The sequence below is a fragment of the Erpetoichthys calabaricus genome, chromosome 7 (assembly GCF_900747795.2).
Source record: "Erpetoichthys calabaricus chromosome 7, fErpCal1.3, whole genome shotgun sequence".
Taxonomy (NCBI): Eukaryota; Metazoa; Chordata; class Cladistia; order Polypteriformes; family Polypteridae; genus Erpetoichthys; species Erpetoichthys calabaricus.
Genome location: NC_041400.2, coordinates 16,586,238 through 16,609,695, shown reverse-complemented (window position 1 = coordinate 16,609,695; position 23,458 = coordinate 16,586,238). Strand labels below are relative to the sequence as shown.

General features: G+C 40.6%; 1 protein-coding gene across 1 annotated transcript in view; it reads left to right on the top strand.

The window, feature by feature from the left end:
* Positions 1–23,458, top strand: part of tmem267 (transmembrane protein 267) — a 35,976-nt gene that overhangs the window by 10,248 nt on the left and 2,270 nt on the right. Inside the window, exon 2 of the mRNA XM_028805012.2 lies at positions 2,879–3,280. Within this exon, the coding sequence (XP_028660845.1) occupies positions 2,954–3,280 (327 nt within the window). The 5' untranslated portion in view covers positions 2,879–2,953. The remainder of the gene's footprint in view (positions 1–2,878; positions 3,281–23,458) is intronic.

Sequence of the window (23,458 nt, the reverse complement as noted above, 5' to 3'; positions counted from 1 at the left end):
TCAACGTTTACCCCCTCTGGTGGAATTGAAGAGTCGCATAGTTTGGGGGAGGAATGATCTTCTCAGTCTGTCAGTGGAGCAGGACAGTGACAGCAGTCTGTCGCTGAAACTGCTCCTCTGTCTGGAGATGATCCTGTTCAGTGGATGCAGTGGATTCTCCATTATTGATAGGAGCCTGCTGAGCGCCCGTTGCTCTGCTACGGATGTCAAACCGTCCAGCTCTATGCCAACAATAGAGCCTGCCTTCCTCACCAGTTTGTCCAGGCGTGAGGCATCCTTCTTCTTAATGCTGCCTCCCCAGCACACCACTGCGTAGAAGAGGGCACTCGCCACAACCATCTGATAGAACATCTGCAGCATCTTACTGCAGATGTTGAAGGATGCCAGTCTTCTAAGGAAGTACAGGCGGCTCTGTCCTTTCTTGCACAGAGAATCAGTATTGGCAGTCCAGTCCAATTTATCGTCCATCTGCACTCCCAGGTATTTATAGGTCTGCACACAGTCACCTCTGATGATCACGGGGTCCATGAGAGGCCTGGGTCTCCTAAAATCCACCACCAGCTCCCTGGTTTTGCTGGTGTTCAGTTGTAGGTGGTTTAAGTCGCACCATTTAACAAAGTCCTTGATGAGGTTTCTATACTCCTCCTCCTGCCCACTCCTGATGCAGCCCACGATTGCAGCGTCGTCAGCAAACTTTTGCACGTGGCAGGACTCCGAGTTATATTGGAAGTCCGATGTATATAGGCTGAATAGGACCGGAGAAAGTACAGTCCCCTGCGGCGCTCCTGTGTTGCTGACCACAATGTCAGATCTGCAATTCTCTGTGTAAAGCAGGGGTCTCCAACTCCAGTCCTGGAGAACTACTGTGGCTGCAAGTTTTAACTCTTAACTCTTTTCTTAATTAGTGACCAGTTTTTGCTACTAATTAACTATTTCCCTTTATTTTAATTGACTTTTCTTGAGACTCTGACCGCAGAATTGATTGAGCGCTGTCTGGACCTGAGAAGATCAACATTACTGAGGCCTTCACCTTTTTTTTATTTTCAGTTACTGTGTGATGGACGCAGGTTGTTGTTTATGTGTTGGTTCATTTTGTGTCTTAATGTTGTTTGGTTGCTGATTAACTAAAAACAGAAATTATAAAGGGGTCTGAGTCTTAAGTTGTCCATCAACTAAAATTAAGGCAAAGAGTTAATTAGCAGCAAAATCTGGTCACTAATTAAGAAAAGGGTTAGAATGAAAACCTGCAGCCACTGCGGCCCTCCAGGACTGGAGTTGGAGACCACTGGTGTAAAGAAAAACTTCCAAATGTTTGTGCGAAATTTACCCATTTTAAAGTCACCGTCACGGTCCACTGGACTTATCCCCTTAGTACATACTGCACATCACTACATTTCTGTAAGGTCGTTGTCTCTGCTTACAAAGTTAGCGTGCGGCTGATTGTTGTGCAGCCAGTCTGGGAAATTTGAACATACAGTAATCCCTCCTCGATCGCGGGGGTTGCGTTCCAGACCCCCCCTGCAAAAGGTGAAAATCCACGAAGTAAAAACCATATGTTTAAATGGTTATTTTTATATTGTCATGCTTGGGTCACAGATTTGCGCAGAAACACAGGAGGTTGTAGAGAGACAGGAACGTTATTCAAACACTGCAAACAAACATTTGTCTCTTTTTCAAAAGATTAAACTGCTCCATGACAAGACAGAGATGACAGTTCAGTCTCACAATTAAAAGAATGCAAACATATCTTCCTCTTCAAAGGAGTGCGTGTCAGGAGCAAAGAATGTCAGAGAGAGAAAAGCAAACAAATCAATAGGGCTGTTTGGGCTTTTAAGTATGCGAAGCACCGCCGGACAAAGCAGCTGCAAGGAAGGGAGCGTCCGTATCCTCTAGGCCAGTGTGTGAACAGCCCCACTGCTCACACCCCCTCCGTCAGGAGCAGAGAATGTCAGAGACAGAGAGAGGAAAGCAAACAATCAAAAATCAATACGTGCTGTTTGATGTTTTAAGTATGCGAAGCACCGTGCGGGTAGCATATTGCTTGACAAAGCAGCCACATGTAAGCCCAGCAAGGAATGGAGCAATGTGAAGGTAATCTTTCAGCGTTTTTTGAGGAGTGGTCGTATCCTCTAGGGGTGCGAACAGCCCCCGTGCTCACAATTTATTTGAGGAGTTTTATTTAATACGTAATACGTGCTCTGGTTGGGTAGCTTCTCAGCCATCTGCCAATAGCGTCCCTTGTATGAAATCAACTGGGCAAACCAACTGAGGAAGCATGTACCAGAAATTAAAAGACCCATTGTCCGCAGAAACGCACAAACCAGCAAAAAATCCGCTATATATATTTAAATATGCTTACATATAAAATCCACGATAGAGTGAAGCCGCGAAAGTCGAAGCGCGATATAGCGAGGGATTACTGTACAACCTACCCCCAAATTTGTTGCCCAGTTAGGAAAATAAATACATCGGACCCTGCACCAATTTAAGTGCATTGTGATTTGTCCATTTAACATGCGTCGTGATTAGACAGAGCGCACTGTACACAACGCTCTCTATTCAGCTATGTGCCCGTTTAGTGTGTATTAAAAGGGATTTGAATTTCAATGTACAAATATGCACTTTGGGATTGCTAAAATATAAAGTGCACTATAAATAAAATTATTATTATTATTATTATTATTATATTTCAATATTCCTCCACTTTTACCATGAAGTACTCGACTACACTTTTGAGTGCGCTTCCGGGTATTCGAGTATTCGTTCCCATCTGTACTGTCCACTGAATACTTAAGGCAGATTTTCATTCCTTGTTCTTTTTGCTTTTTTTTTTTTTTTACTTCCCATTAACTTTTATAATTATGATTTTCCTTTCTAGAATGATTCAGTGCTGATCTGCCATGGATGACGCCCACCTTATAGGAAATTCAGTTCAAGTCGCCCACAGAAGACCATGGCTGCTCTCACAATGGCCACAGAGACAGAGAAAGCCCATGCCCTCCTCCAGACCTTCAGCACTGCCTCTGTCATAGCCAGCACAGGACTGGGCATTTTCTGTTTCGTTGCTGACAGATTTATTCAGTTTTCCTTAGTCCAGCACCACGATTGGCTGAGAGCTGTTTCGGACAATGCTGTACATGGAGTTGTTGCCCTGTGGTCCTGGGCTATTGTCATCGGACTCAAGAAGAGGAGTGACTTCTGTGAAGTCATCTTTGCTGGATTCCTTGCTTCAGTCATTGACTTGGACCACTTTTTTTTAGCTGGCTCTCTTTCACTTAAAGTAAGTAAAAATCGTTTATAAACTTTGGGGCATTGATTTCTGTGCATTTTAAAATCTCATTTATTCCAAAGCAGAATGATAAGGAAGGGGGGATAAGAACATAATCCCAGTCTATCACAGGACAGACTTACATATACACACACACACGGACACATGCAACCATAAAGAGTTTTGATTCCAGTAGAATTTTAAACGGCCATGTTTCATTCCACTGATAATTAGGGCAGTTTTCTCAAGGAGTACTGACCAGAAATCATTCACAGGTTCACCATCCCCAGCATTTGTTAGGATTTGCTTATCCACATGTAATAGGTTGACCTAGAAATTTCCCAGGTGGCATTTACACGTGGATCTCATTGCACAGGTTTGAGGGTGAAGACCCTAAAAAGGAGTGGAAAAGGTCCAGGGCTTGAAATTCATTTTTGAAACTGGGAGGAAATCCCTACCTTAAATTTAAAGGAATACCGGTACTACGCCCTATAATTCTATTTGTGCCATGTTATTTACTCCATATAGTTTGTAATGATGACCGAGAAAAATATTTTAATCATGTGTTTTCATGGAGAATGGAAGTAACAGAGGTATTGGGAACCTATGGTGACCAGTGCTGGACAACAGCAAACAATATGAAAGACATTCATTGGGGAAAAAAACACATCTCATTGCTCACAAGTCACATTTGTGTATGGCTGTGTCTGGTGCAAGTGGGCTCATAGTTTTCAGCTTGGCTTGGTTGGAGATGTGCACCCCAATTTAATCCGATTTCTAGACAAGACGTTCATTTGGTTTAGCTAATAACAAAGTTCTTCCAATAGGCCAGTCAGATATTTTAAATGAACGTAACAAAGTAAACTTTTGCTGAGTGATCTGAGCTGATTAGTTGAGTTGCATTCATGTTAATGTGAATTCAACGGTGGCAGTTTTTGATCTTTGTTCACACATGAGCCTTACCTTGGGTGCGGACCTGAGAAATCACATTTGCCACGTTTGATTTTGTTATTGCATACACTTGACTAGAGCTGAGCCATTTTTTTTTTTTGATTTTTGTTTAAAATTGTAAATTTGAGTGAATGTTTTAAAGCTGGGGTGAGCAACGTCAGTCCTGAAGGGCTGGAGTGACTGCTGGTTTTTGTTCCAACCCGGTTGCTAAATTAGGAAACGATCCTTCCCAGTAACAAATCTTATATATAATTTCATGACTTGTTAATGCTTTAAAGCTGCCTTATCTGGTCATTCCTATAACTGTAGATTATTTTCCTTTCTAATCATATTATCCAAATGACTGGAAGCCTAAAATAGATGAGTAATTCTCAGTCCTCCACTTTTTTCTCTTCAGTTTCCTTCTAAGTGTGTTATTAAACCAAAAAGTGCGCAATGAATACACATACAGAGGTGTAAATGGAAACGAGCTAAATGGGCAACTGCTGGCTCCTTTGCCATTTGCATCTTATTGCTAATAAGTAGTAATTAAAAACAGGGGAAGCAGCTGTTTTAAGACTAAAATAAGCAATTAAAAGTTCAAAATTGTAACAAACAGGACAACTAAAATGAAGCAGAAGACTGTCACTTGAGCAATAAGAGCTTTATCAGGAATCAAATCAATGACTTCTCATTAAGCAGTTAAGTTAGAACAAAAACCTGCAGCCACTCCAGCCCTCCAGGACCGACGCTGCTCACCCAAAATAAAACAATATTCCAAAATGAAAATTGCAGTTTTTTTTTTCTTATATACAGGGTGAGTCAAAATTCTGTTAACATTTGAATGGCGGACAAAATGTATTCACAAAACATACTTCATATGTGCAGGATGATTCACAGGAATCTCTCAACCTGTTCGCCATCATGTTCAACACACAAAACCCAACGAGCAACCTTACCATTTAAAGCCCGGGCACACATTTTGTGGAGAATAGTAGATAGATAGATAGATAGATAGATACATACATACATACATACATACATACTTTATTAATCCCAAGGGGAAATTCACATACTCCAGCAGCAAAAAATATTAAATTAAAGAGTAATAAAAAATGCAGGTAAAAAACAGACAATAACTTGAATAGGAGTGATCAATAAATAAAAATAGAAAAATAAAAGTAGAAAAATACACATACACATATAGTCATACACGGAGCTGCTGAAAAGGCTGCTGATATCACAGTCCGTATTCTGTCCTTCAGGTCATTGATATCACAAACATACCTGCTATATACACGCACTCCTTCATCATACCCCATAACCAGAAATCACAGGTGTCAAATCAGGGGAGTGTGGAGGACATGGCAGTGGTCCACCACGACCTATTCATCGACCTGGAAAGGTGTGCTCGAGATGAGAATAATCCATTAGTGTTAACATAATTTTAACTCGCCCTGTGTGTGTGTTTTTATATATATATATATATATATATATATAAAATAATTTAAATATATAGTACCAGTTGGCACCAATGGAGGAACAAAATCAGGCAACTGATCACCCCAGTTTGTTCAGCTGGTCAAACACTATTAATACAAAGATGGAGAATGAGTTGCCTTTATCTAATGAATAAGCTTGTTGCAAAGAAATGCAGTAACTTGGGTCTGCCTTTGGTTTGAATATAAAGATCAGATGACAAACAAACACATTTAAAACACAAAATTTGCTAAATGACATCCACTGTAGTTTAGCACTTAAAGCCAAACTACAGTGCAATGGAACAAATGTGAGAATGTATTGGGAGGAAAATAAAGGCAGTCCACCATGGACAGCTTGAGCTTGTCAGCGTTTCAGCCTGCACTGTATATCCTATTATATATCCCATTAGACAGTGTGATTATTTTCTGGAAGAGAGTGCTCTTTGTCAAGATGCCAGCAGAAGAATACACCAGAGCTATCCATCATGCCCTCCTAGCCTGCAGCAGTGACCAGGCTACGGTGGGGAGAAAAGAAAGTCGGCTGTCATTAGTGAGCGGGCCGGTCTGGTTGGGGTGCTGTACAAGTCATACTGTTTTTTTGGGTGAAATACAAGCTATTGGGAAGAACAGTGAGAGGTTGTAAAGAAGACGGAAGAGTTTAAGGCCAGTCGCCTGTAAGTGTTGTGAAAGCGGTGTGGAGGCGACAGGGGAGAGGAGTGAGGGCTGCAAATGTAAAAACAAATTACAAACAAAGTACTCAAAAGTCTGCATAGAAATACATTTTCTTATTTTGCACCTTTCCTTGTTGTATTTATATATTTTTGTATTTCTAAGAAGGATATAGTTGTATTTTCTGTGTGCAAAATGTGGACACCCTCATTTCTTATCTATTCCCCCCCCCCCCCCCCCCCCCACACACACACAAGAATAGCTGAAAGTGATGTCTGTGTTAAAATGAATTATAAATTATCCTTACATTTTAAAAAAAATTGAGGTTTTGACATTCAACCTGGGACTTTACAGACAAATTCATGGGATTGCAGGTTTATGTAAAAGAAAAGGAATTCAGATTAATGATTTGACAGAAGAAAAAAGCAATAAGCACAAAAACGTCTCTTTTTAATTTTAATTCTTGTATTATTTACTCTGTTTTGCAAAATTGTTTTGTCTACTGATTTTGCACATGTTGACTCATAGCAGCACTAGAAAAGGTCCAGAGAAGAGCGACTAGGCTGAGTCCAGGGCTACAGGGGATGAATTATGAGGTAAAGTTTAACAGAGCTGAGCCTTTACAGTTTAAGGAAAAGAAGATTAAGAGGAGACCTAACTGAAGTGTTTAAAATTATGAAGGGAATTAGTCCAGTGGATCGAGACTGTTATTTTAAAATTAGTTCATCAAGAACACGGGGACACAGTTGGCAACTTGTTAAGGGTAAATTTTGCACAAACATTAGGAAGTTTTTCTTTACACAAAGAACAATAGACACTTGGAATAAGCTACCAAGTAGTGTGGTAGACAGTAAGACGTTGGGGACTTTCAAAACTCGACTTGATGTTTTTTTTGGAAGAAATAAGTGGATAGGACTGGCGAGCTTTGTTGGGCAGAATGGCCTGTTCTCGTCTAGAGTGTTCTAATGTTCTAAACATACAAAACTGACACGCTTAACAGGTTTACATGTAAAACAGACCAGTTTGGCTCTTCATAAACAGTAGGCTTGTTAGCCAAAGTGATGATGGCAAACTCTTCCTTATCTGTTCTTTTTGTAATTAAAAATATGAGCTGCTGTATGTACTAAATACAAGCTGGCTCACTGTCCACAGTCGGGCAAGGAGCATCCATTTTAATTAAAAAGATAAAATGAAAATCTGAACTTATTAAAGCAGCTTCTCTACTGAAAATGCACTTCTCTTTTCTTACAGTCCAAGTTCAGATGAACAGCATACAGTGGCAAATGTCCCCATCTTTTCTCTGTAAAGTTTTCCCGGCTCTTCTCTTTGAACTGGTTGTTCCAGCTGCAGAATATCAACTGCACTTTCTTAGCTACCATATTACTTTGCGGAAAGGAGCAGTACAACTAAATTACTGTAAAATGTAGTAAAGTGAAAAACTAGGTTTTGAGATCGGCCAATTTACCAATCAGCGGAATCGTCAGATCGATCGAGATGTCACGGAATATCTGCAGGGCCCTGTGAGTCATACAGCCACATCCACATGAAGTACCAACTAACCAATATGGTTTAGGGTCCATTCAAACTCTGTAATTAAAGTCCTTATCCAGTTTGAAGAAATAATTAAAAACACTACAAATCATGTGGATGGGAATACATGTACTCAAGCAAAATATTAAAGGAACAGGGAAGAAAAATCACTGCCAGCTTTTTAGTGAGCAAAATCATGAAGTAATGTCTTTTTTTTCCCTAAATCTCTTAAAAGACGCACCCCTTTCATTTCTTCTTCCATAAGTACACTGAATAAGGCACGTGAATCCCGCACAAGTCTTGATGAAACCTTTTTTTCTTTGAATAAACTGACTCTGCAGTTTCAAACCTTAGATTTAAAAAGAAAAAAGATGCGTGTTATGATTATTCCACTAATATCACCATGATTTGAACATTTTAAGAGTATGTTATCCGTGCAGTGTAAATTAGTAATCAATATACGGTAGCCTTTATGCACTTAGCATAATTTGCAGCCTTCGCAGAGCTTGTAGAGAAGATCACATCTTTTCCCAAGAAAACGTTAACAAGTGTAGCTTAACAGAGAGAGAGTTAATATTTGCAGTAACATGTCTGTGTGTTTCAATAAAATATGGATCAAAATGAATATGCAAGAAATTAATGTAAGCTTTTGCTATACTTTTATATACACTTCTCAGAAAAATTAAGGGAACACTTAAATCACACATCGAATCTTGAGGAACGAAATATTCAAGCAGAAAACCTTTACTGGAACTCCAGTTTCTGTCTCGCCTGAAGAAGGGGCCTGAGTTTCCTGGAAAGCTTGCATATTATAATATTTTAAGTTAGCCAATAAAATTGTCGTTTTACTTGGCTTCTCACTGAGTAATAATGTGAAATTAGTTGAGAACAAAATGATAAAACAACGGTCAATGGAAAACAAAATCACCAACCCATTGAGGGCTTATTCAACATCACACCGGAAATCAAAAATTGAAATCATAGGCTGATCCAACTTGTTTGTATTTCATCACATAAACTCCTACTGTGACTGTGTAGTGTGTATAGCCCCCATATGCCTTTATGCACTCCCGACAACATCTGAGCATGTTCCAATCTCCTCTCCGACCTGGATCAAGGCATCCGTGATCTCCTGGACAGTCTGTGACACCACTTGGTGGCATCAGACACACTGATACATAACATCCCAGAGGTTCTCAATTGGGTTTAGGTCTGGGGAACGTGCAGGCCATCAATCCCTTCGTCATTCAGGAACTGCCAACACACTTTGGCGACATGATGCTGGGCATCACCTTGCAACAGGAGGAACCTGGGGCCCACTGCACCAGAATAAGGTCTGACAGTGACTCGAAGGATTTCATCCTGGTACCTAACAGTGGTCGGGGTATGGTTACCTAGCATGTGGAGGTCTGTGCGACCCTCCAAGGATATGTCTTCCCAGACTATCACTAACCCACTGTCAAACATGTCATGCTGGATGATGTTGCAGCCTATGTAACACTCACCATGACGTCTCTAGACTCTTTCACGTCTGTCACATGTGCTCAGTGTGAACCTGCACTCATCTGTGATGAGAACGGGTTCCAGTGGCGGAGCTGCCAATTGTGTATTCTCTGGCAAATACCAATCAAGTGACACTTTGGTCAGAAACATGCACACCAGTAGCCAGCTGGAAGTCATTTTGTAGGACTCTGGGGGTGTTCCTCCTTACACAAAGGTGCAGATAGCGGTCCTGCTTCTGGGTGGATGTCCTTCTACGACCCTGTCCAGCTCTCCACATGTCATCTCCATGCTCTTGAGGCTGTGTTGACAGACACAGAAAACCTTCTTGCGATGGCACATATGGAGGAGCTGAACTACCTGTGCACCCTGAATCATCTGCAGCTACTGCCTCATGCTACCAGTAGTGACAAGGACACTAGCAAAACTGCAGAATAATCAGCAGGAAGGATAAGGGGAGAGCAACTGTCTGTGGCCACCGTTCTCTTTTGGGGTCTCTTGCTGCTCTCTCTTCAGTGCACCTCTTGTCACTTTCTTTTGCACCAAAGTAGGTGAAGTTAATTCACAATCGCTTATCCATATTACTAACCGAGAATGGTAAACCGGATGGTGGCATGGACGCAGGTACACGGTGATGGGACCATGAGACGTACTGCGCAGGCGCGTACAGCTCAACTAACGGAAATAGCAAATAAAACAAATGTGCTGCTTGGGATTGTACAAACTGCTGAACGCTTTACACCAAATTCAAACACAATACAGCTCAACTAACACACGGCCCCAGAGAACGGGCACAGAACAAACACACACAACAGGATTCGGCACCCCGCCCAAAGTCAAACCGGAGAGAATACGGATGCCACAAACGTCCACACTACACAGCACAGTGAAACCCGAGATAATACAGAAGGCGCAAGCGTCACCGCCATATTGTGAGTGGCACTTCTGCGGAGTCAAGTTAGGAATAATGTGCTGCTTGGGATTGTACAAACCGCTGAACGCTTTACACAAATTCAAACACAATACAGCTCAACGATACACACACGAGCCCACCTGGATAAGATTAATGAACGCAGGTGCCTACAACGCGCGTCTGAAACTGCGGAAGCAAAGCAGGCATGGGTTCAAAACGAACGAGCTCGACTGACGGATATACAAACACGAGCCCGCCTGGATAAACAACGCGCCCATAGCTGAGGACTAACAACACAGCCACACAGAAAAGAGGATTCTGCACTGCACCCCAGAGTCAAACATAAGACACTACGGGGTCTGCAAGGGTCCACAAAGAGAGTACGGAATATATAAGAGCACACCGATCAAAAAAAAAAATCAATCGTGTAAAAGCACATAGTACACACAAATCATGTGCTCTCAGCGCATAGAAAGCGTATAAGGACAATACGGAGAATAGAGACCCAAAGGCATTGGAGAGAAAAAAGGCAGATAAGTGATTATGAAAACAGTGGAATTCGAAAGGCTCAAACAAACGATGGCGCGATACACATGCAGACAAAGGTACAGAATATGAAAGTGGTAAAATTCGAAAGTATTGTAGCGTCCCAGTCAGGTTGAGGGCTTTTTGGTTTTAAGTGACTGTTAGGTCCGATTGAGGGAAGGCGGAGTACAGCACGGAGGACTGATAGTGGGGTATTGATTTCATGCGGTAATGGGGGGGGGGCGTTGGAGAGGGTGCTAGAAAGTTGTGTTTGGGGTTAGGAAGTCAGCGATTGTTCAAGTACAACTTTTGTGACACTTTGTCATGTCAGTCACTACAGTATCAAAGAAAAGATAGAAACGATTGCATTACCGCAAACAAAAGGTGATTAATCATCAGAACCAGGTGTAATTGAAAAAAATACCAGGACAAATCGAGGTCAGAAATAAAAAGTAGACAACAAAGTCTTTTTGCATTCGCATCATTCAATGGACAAAACGTGAATTTACACAATAATGGACCATACGCTACGAGAATCTGTGGTCCCACAACAGTTAAAGGAACGACAAGTTAAATTTCAAAGAGTACACAATTCGGTCGGGTGTATATTGATGATCTCGGAGAAGCGATGCAAATATTAACAGGCAAAGAGAAAGGTGATGTATATATTCCGCGAATAACATTACACACCAAAGGAGATCGTGATATGCCATTCGTAGTAAAATGTTTACAGTTTACCGTGAGAATAGCTTTTGCTATGACAATCAATAAATCACAGGGACAAACAGAAAAACTCGGATTATTTATTACAGAAACAGAAACAATATTCACTCACGGGCAGTTATACGTTGCGTTGTCACAATGTGTCTCCAAAAAATATTGTTTTTAATGAAGCTTTAAAGTAAAAGTGAAAATAATGAAATTGAAACAATTCCAAAAAAAATATGTAAAATTGTATATCCAATTAACCAAACACAGGGGTTGGCGAGCGAAGCCCCCTAGTACTTCCTAACTGGACACAAGCTTCATTGATTTGGCGTTACACTGAGATGATTAAGTGTTCCCTTCATTTTTTTGAGCAATGCAGTTTTTCTTGCTTAAATTTAATTAATTTTATTTTCATTTTAAGCAGATAGCATTTAAAGAGCTTGTTCTGAGTTGGCATGTTTTATTCATTGTACTTCACTAAATGGTTACATTTTGGATTGGGTTCTACTAATACCTTTTTAAAAATATGCCAACAATCACACAGTTAATCCTTGCTTCATAAGGCAACTTTCAAAATGCACTTTGTTAGACACATCAAAGTAAATTAGACTACAAGACTAAGAAATGTTACCCATGAATATTGAGATTTTGCGGTGATGCTTAAAGCATCCTGGCTTCAAATTAGATTTCAAATCACCATTAAGTAAATTCACATAAGAGAGATTTCTAACTAAGGTCTTGGCACTTGATAAGAGTGTCTTTATTTTCCATGGCCCTTGAACTTCATAATCAAATGCATTCAAATAAAGGAAACCCAGCCTGCAAAATTTGAAACAGATGTTCTCTATGTACTGTATGGCAGTCCTTAATAGTGACGTGGTAATTAGCGTGACGTACTTCTGCATGAAGGTCATGATTCCGAGTCCTTGTCGAAGCTGTGCCTCTGTGCTTTTGTGAGCTGTTCCAGTTATTGCTGTCTGAGTGATTACAGCTTAAAGCAACGCCTCGGAGGGAAATATTACAGTGTGTCGGCTTTTAATTTACGGCACTTTGTTTCTGTGAATGAAATAATTTATCAAACCAATTAGATTCTTCAAGCAATTTAATTATATCATTTACTTGTTTCTATTTTTCATCATTGTTATGGCTGTTTTAATACACAGCTATTAACAAATTACTGGATAAAAAAATAATGAAGATTCGAACATTTAATTAACAAAGTGATCTGAAAGTTTTCAATGTAAATATAAACCAACAAAATAAATTATCCTTTAATATTTATTGTTAAGTAAGTAGTAGACTCACACAAGGCCTACCCATCATATACTCAGGATAAATATCAGTGGTGAAATCAGGCTTAATAAACCTTGTCAAGTACACAGTTAGCTTTAACTTTAGTGCTGAAAATGAAAATGCACATTTAGTACCGATACATTCCTGGTCAATTGCAGAATCTGAAAACAAAACGAGCACAGGTGGTGGCTTCAGTGCTATAGATATATATCGTATGTGTGCGTGCGTGCGTGCGTGCTTGTGTGTGTTAAAGCCAAAACCCAAAGTTCGGCCAGTTCCTGAATTGTCCGGCCGTTTCGCATTTTGGCCGCGAGGTGTGGCCAAAGTCCAAATTACTAGAAATGACCAGTGTATATGCTACTTTGGCCGGCCATTTCGCAAAGTGGCGAGAACTCCCTGGCCAAAATTCGATGTGCTGATGTAAGACTGTCTGCTCAAGTTACGAAGATGCTTAAAAACTTTCAGGTGCAGATTCAGAAGCGAGTTTTCCATTCTGCACGAGAAACTGCTCACACTGGAATCCATAGGCACAGAAGAAATATCACTACGAACTGACACGTCTTCCCAATCACCGACCGGCGGCCAAGGCTACACTCGATGCAATTGCATTACTAAGTGTGCAACAAATTGCTGCTCGTGCCTTTTTTTTCTTCCAACTTTGGCCGATCGCCCCATGCCATTTCGCAAACTGGCTAGCCAAATCCCGAAATCGAGGAAAAGATCGGACATTGGCTGGTCAATTTACAGCAACATTGGCCATTTCTCGATTTGGCCAATTTCGGGTTTTGGCCGTAATGTGTGTGTGTGTGTGTGTGTATATGTATGTATATATATATATATATATATATACATATATATACATATATATATATATATATATATATATATATATATATATATATATATATATACATACAGTGATACCTTGAGATACGAGTGCCCCAATGTACAAGTTTTTTGAGATACGAGCCGTCACTAGGTCGATTTTTTGTCTTGAGTTACGAGCCAAAATTTGAAATACGAGTCATCAAGGAGCTTGTCCCCGCACATTCCGAGGAACTGACGACAGAGGAGTTGACGGAACTACATACACAGCAACATATGGAGGTTCTGCAGGAGATCGGTATCGCGGAGGAGTTTATCTCTTAAAGTGAGATAAAGGAAGTGTTTGCAATGTGGGAAAAAGTTTCGAACTTTAAAGAAAAGAAACACCCTGAAAAAATTACAACTGATCACACAGTGGCGCTATTTAATGACACTTGCCTAACGCCTGACTTTATTGAAAAGAAACTGAACTTGCAGCTCCGCTATTCAATGACACTTGCCTAACTCATTTCAGAAACATTCTAAAGGAGAGGACTAAACAAAGCTCCTTGGACAGGTTTCTATTGAAACGCCATGCGAATGAAAGTGATGAAAGCGTGGCAAAAAAGAAAAAAACTAGTGAAAAAGAAAATTAAGTTAAGCAAAAGTGAAGCGAAAGAAAAAAAACATTACAATACGCTAATCGGCTTTGCCAACGTCTGTTTATTTCTTTAGATTCTCTTTTATGTATTAGTTTTTATTTTGTTTGTATACAATATTTGTTCATTATAAGTACATTTTTCTTATGTTGAAAACATTTAACAAAAAATTGGGGTGGTTTTTTGGGGGCCGGCGCAAATTAATCTCATTTCAATTAATTTCAATGGGGAAAATTAATTTGAGATACAAGCATTTTGACTTAAGAGCTCGGTCACAGAACGAATTAAACTCATATCTCAAGGTATCACTGTATATATATATATAGTGTGTGTGTGTGTGTATGTATGTATGTATGTATGTATGTGTATATATAGCCACTGTTTTTTTAAAAAAAACAAAAAAACATCAAGCTTCACACAGCTGTGAGACGTCAGACAGGACTCCTGTTTGCTCTCCGCGGGAGCAGCTCTGCTGGAGCCACCCATAGGAAGGCTGCTTGCATGATGAAGGGGTTGGGGGGGGGAAAGCCCTCAGGAGCCCCATCCTCGGAAGAGTCGAAACAGTCGGAGAGCCCATGGATGTCAGGTCTGTTGGGAGTCAGAGCTGTGTGTGTGGTGCTGAGGTGTCACCTGACCTGTTAAATGTCACGGCCTTGGTACCAACCACTGACGGACAATCGAGGTTATGCTGTACTTAGAAACTATAAAATACATATTTCTGTTGTCATTACATTCACAACCAAAAAGTGCCCCTTGGTTCAATCCAAGCTTGCATGGGAGAGTCGAAAAAACCCAAATCTTGAAAGAGTATGGTACCAGCATTTTGGGTTTTTTGGTACTAGAAATAATTGTTATCTTTCCTCTCAATCCTCCACCCCCCTCTCCTACTTCCATTGACACTCACTGTTGCAGTTGTAGAAAAACATCCGTTTCATAGACTTCACAAAACAAAACTACACACTTTGATGCAGTTGGAACTTCACGGGGGGATACCACCTGCTGTTGCTTCTACTATATGATGTGGACCCCACTTCAATACGATTGGGACTTTGCTTCCCTCTTGATAGCCTTGGTATGTGGTGATTGTGTGGCACACTAGAGTGGCTGGACTAAGATGGCGGGTTATCCTTTCTCTGCTTCATAACTATTTTGGTATCGGTACCGATGTTCAAAAGCTGCTATCCGTTCTGAAGTTAAAATTTTAGTACTGATCCACCTATCCTCCACATAGTGTTGAATTAAAATGAGGAAGACGGGTGCTCCTGAACAGAGGCCTCCTTTTGATTTTATGCCTTTGGCCATCAGTCTGGCAGAGAATACTTCATTGTATTCACAGTGAAATTCCAGTTTTTTTCTTTATCCACATCTCGGCTTTTCCAGATTACTCTTCATTGTTCAATATGTTTCACTTCTTGATGCCAGCTTTGTCTCTTTGTGTGTTGCTGTTTCTTCAGACAAGCGATACTGTGACAGGGCTTCTTTTGCATTTCCATGTTAATTAGTGCCAAGTGGGTCAGTGGCTTACCATCGTCTTTCAGGCTCTGAATGAGTTAGTTTTGCAGCACAGTGGTGAGTAACTAAAAGCTGATCTTACATACCGTAGTTCCATGTTTCCTGTAGCACCGGCTGCCTTCTGGTCTTATTTTCAAATGACACCTGGGTGTATGTAAAATATAAATGACTGAATGAAAAGTGCACTGCAGTACTATGAGGCATCCTACATAGCAGCAAGATGACTGCCTGTGAATTAAATGGCAGCCTACTGCTTCTGCTAAATCCAGAGAAAGATAAAATAGTTCTAGGACTTGTCAAGAGCACATAAAGGACAGGAACATGAGACTTGGTGTGCCCAACACCTGGCAATGAGCAGATAGCACTACTGACCACTTCTGCAATTTTTCTAGCTTGATTGTTGGTTGCTTACTTGTGTTAAACCTAAGATGCATTTTCAGTTTATTTACAGATATTATATTTATGTTATTTGAAAAAATTAACAACCCTGCTGAATAATGCTAAAAATTCAACATAGACAAGGTTACAGGGCCAGATGGAATCACCCCCTGGGTACTGAAAAAATGCCCCAGCCAGCTCTGTGGGATCCTACAACACCTGTTCTCCCTTTCTGTGAATTTGCAGAAGTTTCCCCAGCTGTGGAAAACATCCTGTGTGGTCCCAGTGCCAAAGAAACGTCATTCCAGTGATCCCAAGGACTTCAGACCAGTTGATCTTGCCTAATATATCATGAAGATCTTTGAGAGACTGGTCCTAAAACAGCTACAGACCCTGATCTCAAAACATCTGGACTCTCTGCAGTTTGCCTATCAGATACATGTAGGTGTGGAAGATGCTTTCGTCTCTATGCTCCATTGACCCTACTCCCATTTGGACAAAGCCGGCACCACAGTCAGGATCATGTTCTTTGACTTTTCCAATGCTTTTAACACCATTCTGCCTTATCGAGTGGGGAAAAAGGCTTTGAATCTTGATGCCTCCACAATCTCCTAGATCGCGGACTACCTGACAAATAGACAGCACTGAGGCTGAGGGGCGGTGTGTCAAAAATGGTGGTAATACTGGAGCACCTCAGGGAACTGTCCTGTCTCCTTTCCTGTTCACCCCCTACACAACACATTTCCAGCACAATACCAGCGCTTGCTATCTACATACGTTTTCAGATGACTCATCCATCATAGGCTGCATTAATAATGGAGATGAATCAGAGTACAGGAAGGCTGTGGTGGACTTCATCTTGTGGTGCAGAGACAACAACTTGCAGCTCAACTTTAGCAAGAAAAAGAGGTGATGGTGGAATTTAGTTATGCAGGGGAGCCTCAGAGACCAGTCACCATCCAGGAGGAGGATGTGGAAGTGGTGCAAAACTACAGGTACCTAGGGGTCCGTGTAAAGAACAAATTGGACTGGTCTGACAACATAGTGGTGCTGTATAAGAAGGGCCAGAGCAGACAGGACATGCTAAGGAGATTCAGGTCTTTTGATGTATGCAGAAAGCTGCTGGAAATGTTCTAGCAGTCCATAGTAGCCAGTGTAGCTAATGAGGAAGCAACTTGAGCTCAAATGAAGCACACATTTATCAGGAAAGCCTACTCCGTCACAGGACTAACCCTGAACATACTGGTCACTGTTGCAGTAATAAGGATGGTGGCAAAATTGGATGCCATCATGAAAATTCCACTCCAGGAGGCACTTTGTTGGAGCACTTTCAGACACAGGCTCATTCCACCATGCTCTGCTAAGAAGAGCCTCTGAGAACTTTTCTGCCCAGTGCTATCAGGCATTTTAATGTTTCTTCCTGGTACTTGTTAAGTTTATTTTGAAATACCATTTTGAAGTATCTGAACAATATACATTTTATTTATTTATTTACATACTGATTGGCTGTATTATTTGTCCTGTGAGTCCTTGTTTTCATGTTTCTGCTACTTCTACTAACTTCAATCTTGTGATCCCTGCCAGGGGAAAGAGAGAAAACAGAAAATGAGCAGGTGCCAGTTCATTGTGGCAGCTGACAGTAATGGCTGGCTGCCTTTTACTTGTTAGGGACTTGTTTTTGCATGTTCTCTGTTGCAGGCAAAGTCCTGTTAAAAACTCTGTTGTGAAGAAGCACTGCGCCTCGTGGGTTTTGTTTGAACTAATTTAGTAATCACAGACCAATTCCTGCCTTTAATTGGACTCCTAGTTTAAAGCAGTACTCCACCAAAAATGAGTTTATATGTTACTTACCTCATGTGGTTTGTAGTGATGATTAAGAAAAAAATGTAATATCATGTTTTCATGCAGAGATACAGTTTCTGATAGAATAGGCAACCATGGTGACCAAAGCTGGACAGCAATGAACCTTATCAAAATGGTCCATGAAAAAATCTCATTAGAACAATCTAGACGAGAGCAGGCCATTCATCCCAACAAAGCCCACCAGTTTTATCCACTTAATTCATCCAAAGTAACATCAAGTCGAGTTTTGAAAGTCCCCAAAGTCTTACTGTCTACCACACTACTTGGTTTCTTATTCTAAGTGTCTATCGTTTTTTGTGTAAAGAAAAACTTCCTAATGTTTGTGCGAAATTTACCCTTAACAAGTTTCCAGCTGTGCCCCTGTGTTTGTCTTGAATTAATTTAAAGTTTCTATCCACTTTACTAACTCTTTATCATTTTAAACACTTCAGTCATGTCTCCTCCTTATCTTCTTTTGTTTAAACCAAAAAGGTTCAGCTCTTTTAATCTTTCCTTACAAGACCCCTCCTGTAGCCGTGGACTCAGCCTAGTCGCTCTTCTCTGGACTTTTTCTAGTGCTGCTATGTCTTTTTTTGTAGCCTGGAGACCAAAACTGCACCCGGTACTCCAGATGAGGCCTCACCAGTGTGTTATAAAGCTTGAGGAGAACTTCCTTTGAATTGTACTCTACACATCAGGGCGCTATATAACCTAACATTCTGTCAACCTCCTTAATGGCCAATGTTACTTATGTCGTATAATTCACCTGTTGCATCATCCAGTCGTGTGCTCACAATGTCCCAAACATATTTTTATTAACATATTATTAAATAAACTATTTCCGGAAAATGTTCTTGTGAAGAAAAATGGAAAGCACTCGCCAAAATACAACACATTGCTTTAATAATACAAAGTATTGCAGTTACAGTATAAAAACAATACAGGTTGTCATTCATGGACATCTGAGGATCACCTTCCAGGCTCAAATAAGTTATACAATACCCCATCTGCAGAAGAGGGGCACCTCCACTAACCGTACTATCTCACTTATCCACTGCAGTGCCAAGAAGATGCTCACTGAGGGCACCTAAGCCCCACCTGCTACCTCCTAAGCCCTGCCACTTCCGGTCTGGACCGTATAAAGCTGACTGCTCCGAGATAGCGTCTCATTTCAGGATTACAACCCTGCATAACGGAGATCCCAAATGCTGACCCACTAGAGAGAGCTAAACTGTTTGACGAGCCAAATAGGCTCATAGTGCAATTGTTACACCTCCTTAATGTTGCGCCAACGTCCAGCCATTTATGTTCAGTTTTATAGACCTGTACTGTAAAGAGGGTAACCCAGCTGGCACCCCCAACTTTTCTTTGGGACTCCTTGGTCAATTCTTTTTCTTACAAGGTAAAATATAAAATTACAAAGAATTAATATAGTGAGACAAATATATAAATATTTATGTATATGAATATATAAAAGACTTAGACAAACACATTCAAAATTGAAAACATTTTGGTTATAGCCATTTACAGAAAGAGAACATGTCATTGTACAGAATGGTGGTGTCAATATTATTATAGTGACTTGCAAATGAAGGGGCAGCAATTGTAAAACTACAGAGTGCAGGAAAGTCTCCGGTCTGGATTTAAATGTTGAGACAGTTGTTCTAACTAATGGGTTTTATTCCGCACTTGCTTGTTGTTAACATAAAGTGCACTTTAGGGATGTAAAGTTTTTATTACATAATAAGTAGTTGACCCATTTGATTAATAACTGTTAATCATTTAAAATCTTGCTAAAGAACATAGAAAATAATGCAAGGATTATGTGTTGTGTATGTAAAAATTTATTTTAATGTATGTGAATGTTTTTTGCAAACTGCCTGTTTTCATTGCATAAACATTTTATAATAGTGATGCCCTGGTTGATCAGCCACAGAACTAAATTGACTAGTTGTTCACTCCAGATGAGTTGATCAGTCATCCGTAAATTAGGTGATCTCATAAAATGATACTTTTTCAGTATCTGCTTTTCTAAGCTTTATGGTAATTACGTTGTACAGCTCTTTTACACAAGCCATTACAATACCTGAGGAAGTGCGCATGTAGCTTGCTGCCAGAACTTCCTATAAACAGAAATCTGTAAGGCAGACCTTAGTAGAGACACATGATTAGAATATTTTACTGTTACATTAAAGAAAGTGGAATAGAAAACTGAGAAAAACGAATCTGAGGAGTCACCCCATACGTGAGAGGAATGGACGACTTATACAGTGTCCGGCTAAACTTAGAGTAGAAGGAAAGGGAGGTATCTTTAGCAGACATGAAAAAAGCAGCTGCTTTAACGAGTTCAGGCCGTTTCTTATTGTCCTTTTAATTAGAAAGGACGCTCCTTGTCTGAGTGTGATCACTGAGCCGGCTTGTGTTTAGTACAGCAGCTTACGTTTTTAATCAGAACAACAGATAAATTTGCCCTCACTGCTTAGCAAACAGTAGGCCTGTTAGCCTAAGAGGCATATTTGTTATTTCAAATGTACATATATTAAGCACGTCAGCTTCGTATCTTCTTAATGAGCCTAAACATTTTATTAGAACTTTTAATTTTGGGCTTTTAATTATAACAAGCATGTTTTCATTTATTCCATCTGTATTATGGTTAAATATTTTGTGTACATGTCTTATTATATATATATATATATATATATATATATATATATATATATATATATATATATATATATAATTAAAGGGATTTTATTTATTTTGGTATTTTTTTTATGGTCATTGAACAATAAGCGTACAGAATTTCATTCTCTTAATAGAAAATGAACAGGTAGACCTGGGGTCTGCAGTTTAATTGTAAAAATACCAAAGCTAAAGCTTTCATATAGAACATAAGGCTCCCAAATGTCCTTGTTACCCTACCTGACCTTGGCATCAGTTTGACTGCCGTTGGGTGGTTTGAATTCTACCTCTTGGACAGATCTGACCGTGTGTTTTCGTGAGGAGAGATGTCAAGGGTGAACCAGGCAAGCGTGGGTGTTTCCCAAAGATTAGTGCCAAGTCCGCTCCTGTTCTATCTTTATGCCACCCCATCATTCTGTCCCATAGTTTTTCATATTAGTGCTTTGCCAATTATATGCAGATGTTCTTGTTCCTCCTTCCAGAAGACCACACGGTATCTGCTAGAATCTCTGCATGTCTCACGGATATTGCGGAATGAACGAGCACCCTCTTGTTACTCCACTTTGTCCATCTATTCAGCACCTCATCTCTGGTCAGTTCAACTCACTATCGTTAACTCCCACCAAGTTGGTGAGCCATCTTGGGTCGTTGATCGATGACCTGCTGTCATTCACTGAACATGTTGCTATGGTCTCTCTCTCAGTCTTGCAGATTCATTCACTCCATACAACATGTGGAAGATCACACTGAATCTATCAGAGTATACAACACAACTCCTTGTCTTGTCATCTGGATTACTGCAACACTACTTTCAGGAGTACCGGCATGTGGTATCAAGCCACTGCAAGAATGCAGTGGTATATCTTGTGTTGAACCAGTTGAGGGGTGCACATTTCACTCATCAGATCACTACATTGGCCCCATGTAGCAGCACATATTAAATTCAAATCCTTGATGCATACCTACAGAGTAGTCAGTGGGTCAGCACATACACACACACATATTTATTTATTGAGAGAGAGAGAGAAACACTTGTGAGGTCCTGAGCTCCTTCTCATCCACTCAGATCTGCTGACAAATGGGGTCTGGTCAGCCACCTGTGTGTGGCATCAAGTGTCAATCCATACTCTTCACGTTTAGCTCCTAGCTGCTGGAACGATCTGCCCACCTCCATTTCAACTTCTGACTCCTCAGTGTGTTTAGGAAGTGTTTGAAGACTCTTGTTTGGTACATTACTGCCTAGTTGATAATGGTTTTGTTAGGTTTTTTGTAACCTAGGAATTGTAATTCATTGGAATTTTGTTCTGAACATTTCACTTGTGATGATCAATTTTGTAACCTTTTCTTGTAACATTTGTTCCTAAACAGTCCCACAGACAAATGTTTACTTGATTATGTTGATTAGATAGATAGATATTTTATTAATCCCAATGGGAAATTCACATTCTCCAGCAGCAGCATACTGATACAATAAATAATATTAAATTAAAAAATGATAATAATGCAGGTGAAAAACAGACAATAACTTTGTATAATGTTAAATGTTAACGTTTACCCCCCCCGGGTGGAATTGAAGAGTCATATAGTTTGGTGGAGGAACGATCTCCTCAATCTGTCAGTGGAGCAGGACGGTGACAGCAGTCTGTCGCTGAAGCTGCTCTTCTGTCTGGAGATGATACTATTTAGTGGATTCTCCATAATTGTCAGGAGCCTGCTCAGCGCCCATCGCTCTGCCACAGATGTTAAACTGTCCAGCTCCATGCCAACAATAGAGCCTGCCTTCCTCACCAGTTTGTCCAGGCGTGAGGCGTCTTTCCTCTTAATGCTGCCTCCCCAGCACACCACCGCGTAGAAGAGGGCGCTCGCCACAGCTGTCTGATAGAACATCTGCAGCATCTTATTGCAGATGTTGAAGGACGCCAGCCTTCTAATGAAGTATAGTCGGCTCTGTCCTTTCTTGCACAGCGCATCAGTATTGGTAGTCCAGTCTAATTTATCATCCAGCTGCACTCCCAGATATTTATAGGTCTGCACACAGTCATCTCTGATGATCACGGGGTCTATGAGGGGTCTGGGCCTCCTAAAATCCACCACCAGCTCCTTGGTTTTGCTGGTGTTCAGGTGTAGGTGGTTTGAGTCGCACCATTTAACAAAGTCATTGATTAGGTCCCTGTACTCCTCCTCCAGCCCATTCCTGATGCAGCCCACGATAGCAGTGTCACCAGCGAACTTTTGCACATGGCAGGACTCCGAGTTGTATTGGAAGTTCGATGTATATAGGCTGAACAGGACCGGAGAAAGTACAGTCCCCTGTGGCGCTCCTGTGTTGCTGACCACAATGTCAGACGTGCAGTTCCAGAGACGCACATACTGAGGTCTGTCTTTAAGATAGTCCACGATCCATGCCACCAGGTATGAATCTAATCCCATGTTATGTTACATTGATAAATGTAAATGTATCACGCAGGAGCTTAGTGTTTTAAAATTCCATTAAAAAAAAAATGGAATTGATATTGAATCAGAGGCAGTTCTGGTAACATGAAATTAGTGATCCGCTCTAAAAAAAATCCTGATTGGAGCTTCTCAGAAACAGGAGCATGGTGACATTGAGTTGCTTTCATAAATATGCTGAGATACGCTCACATCCTCAAAATGTTAACTGTTGGGCCAAAAAAAAAACTGAGAACAGCTGCTTGTAATGGACAGGTGTGCATAGATGGTCTGTTGCCATGGCTAAGAGATGTAAAATCTGTCATCGACTATG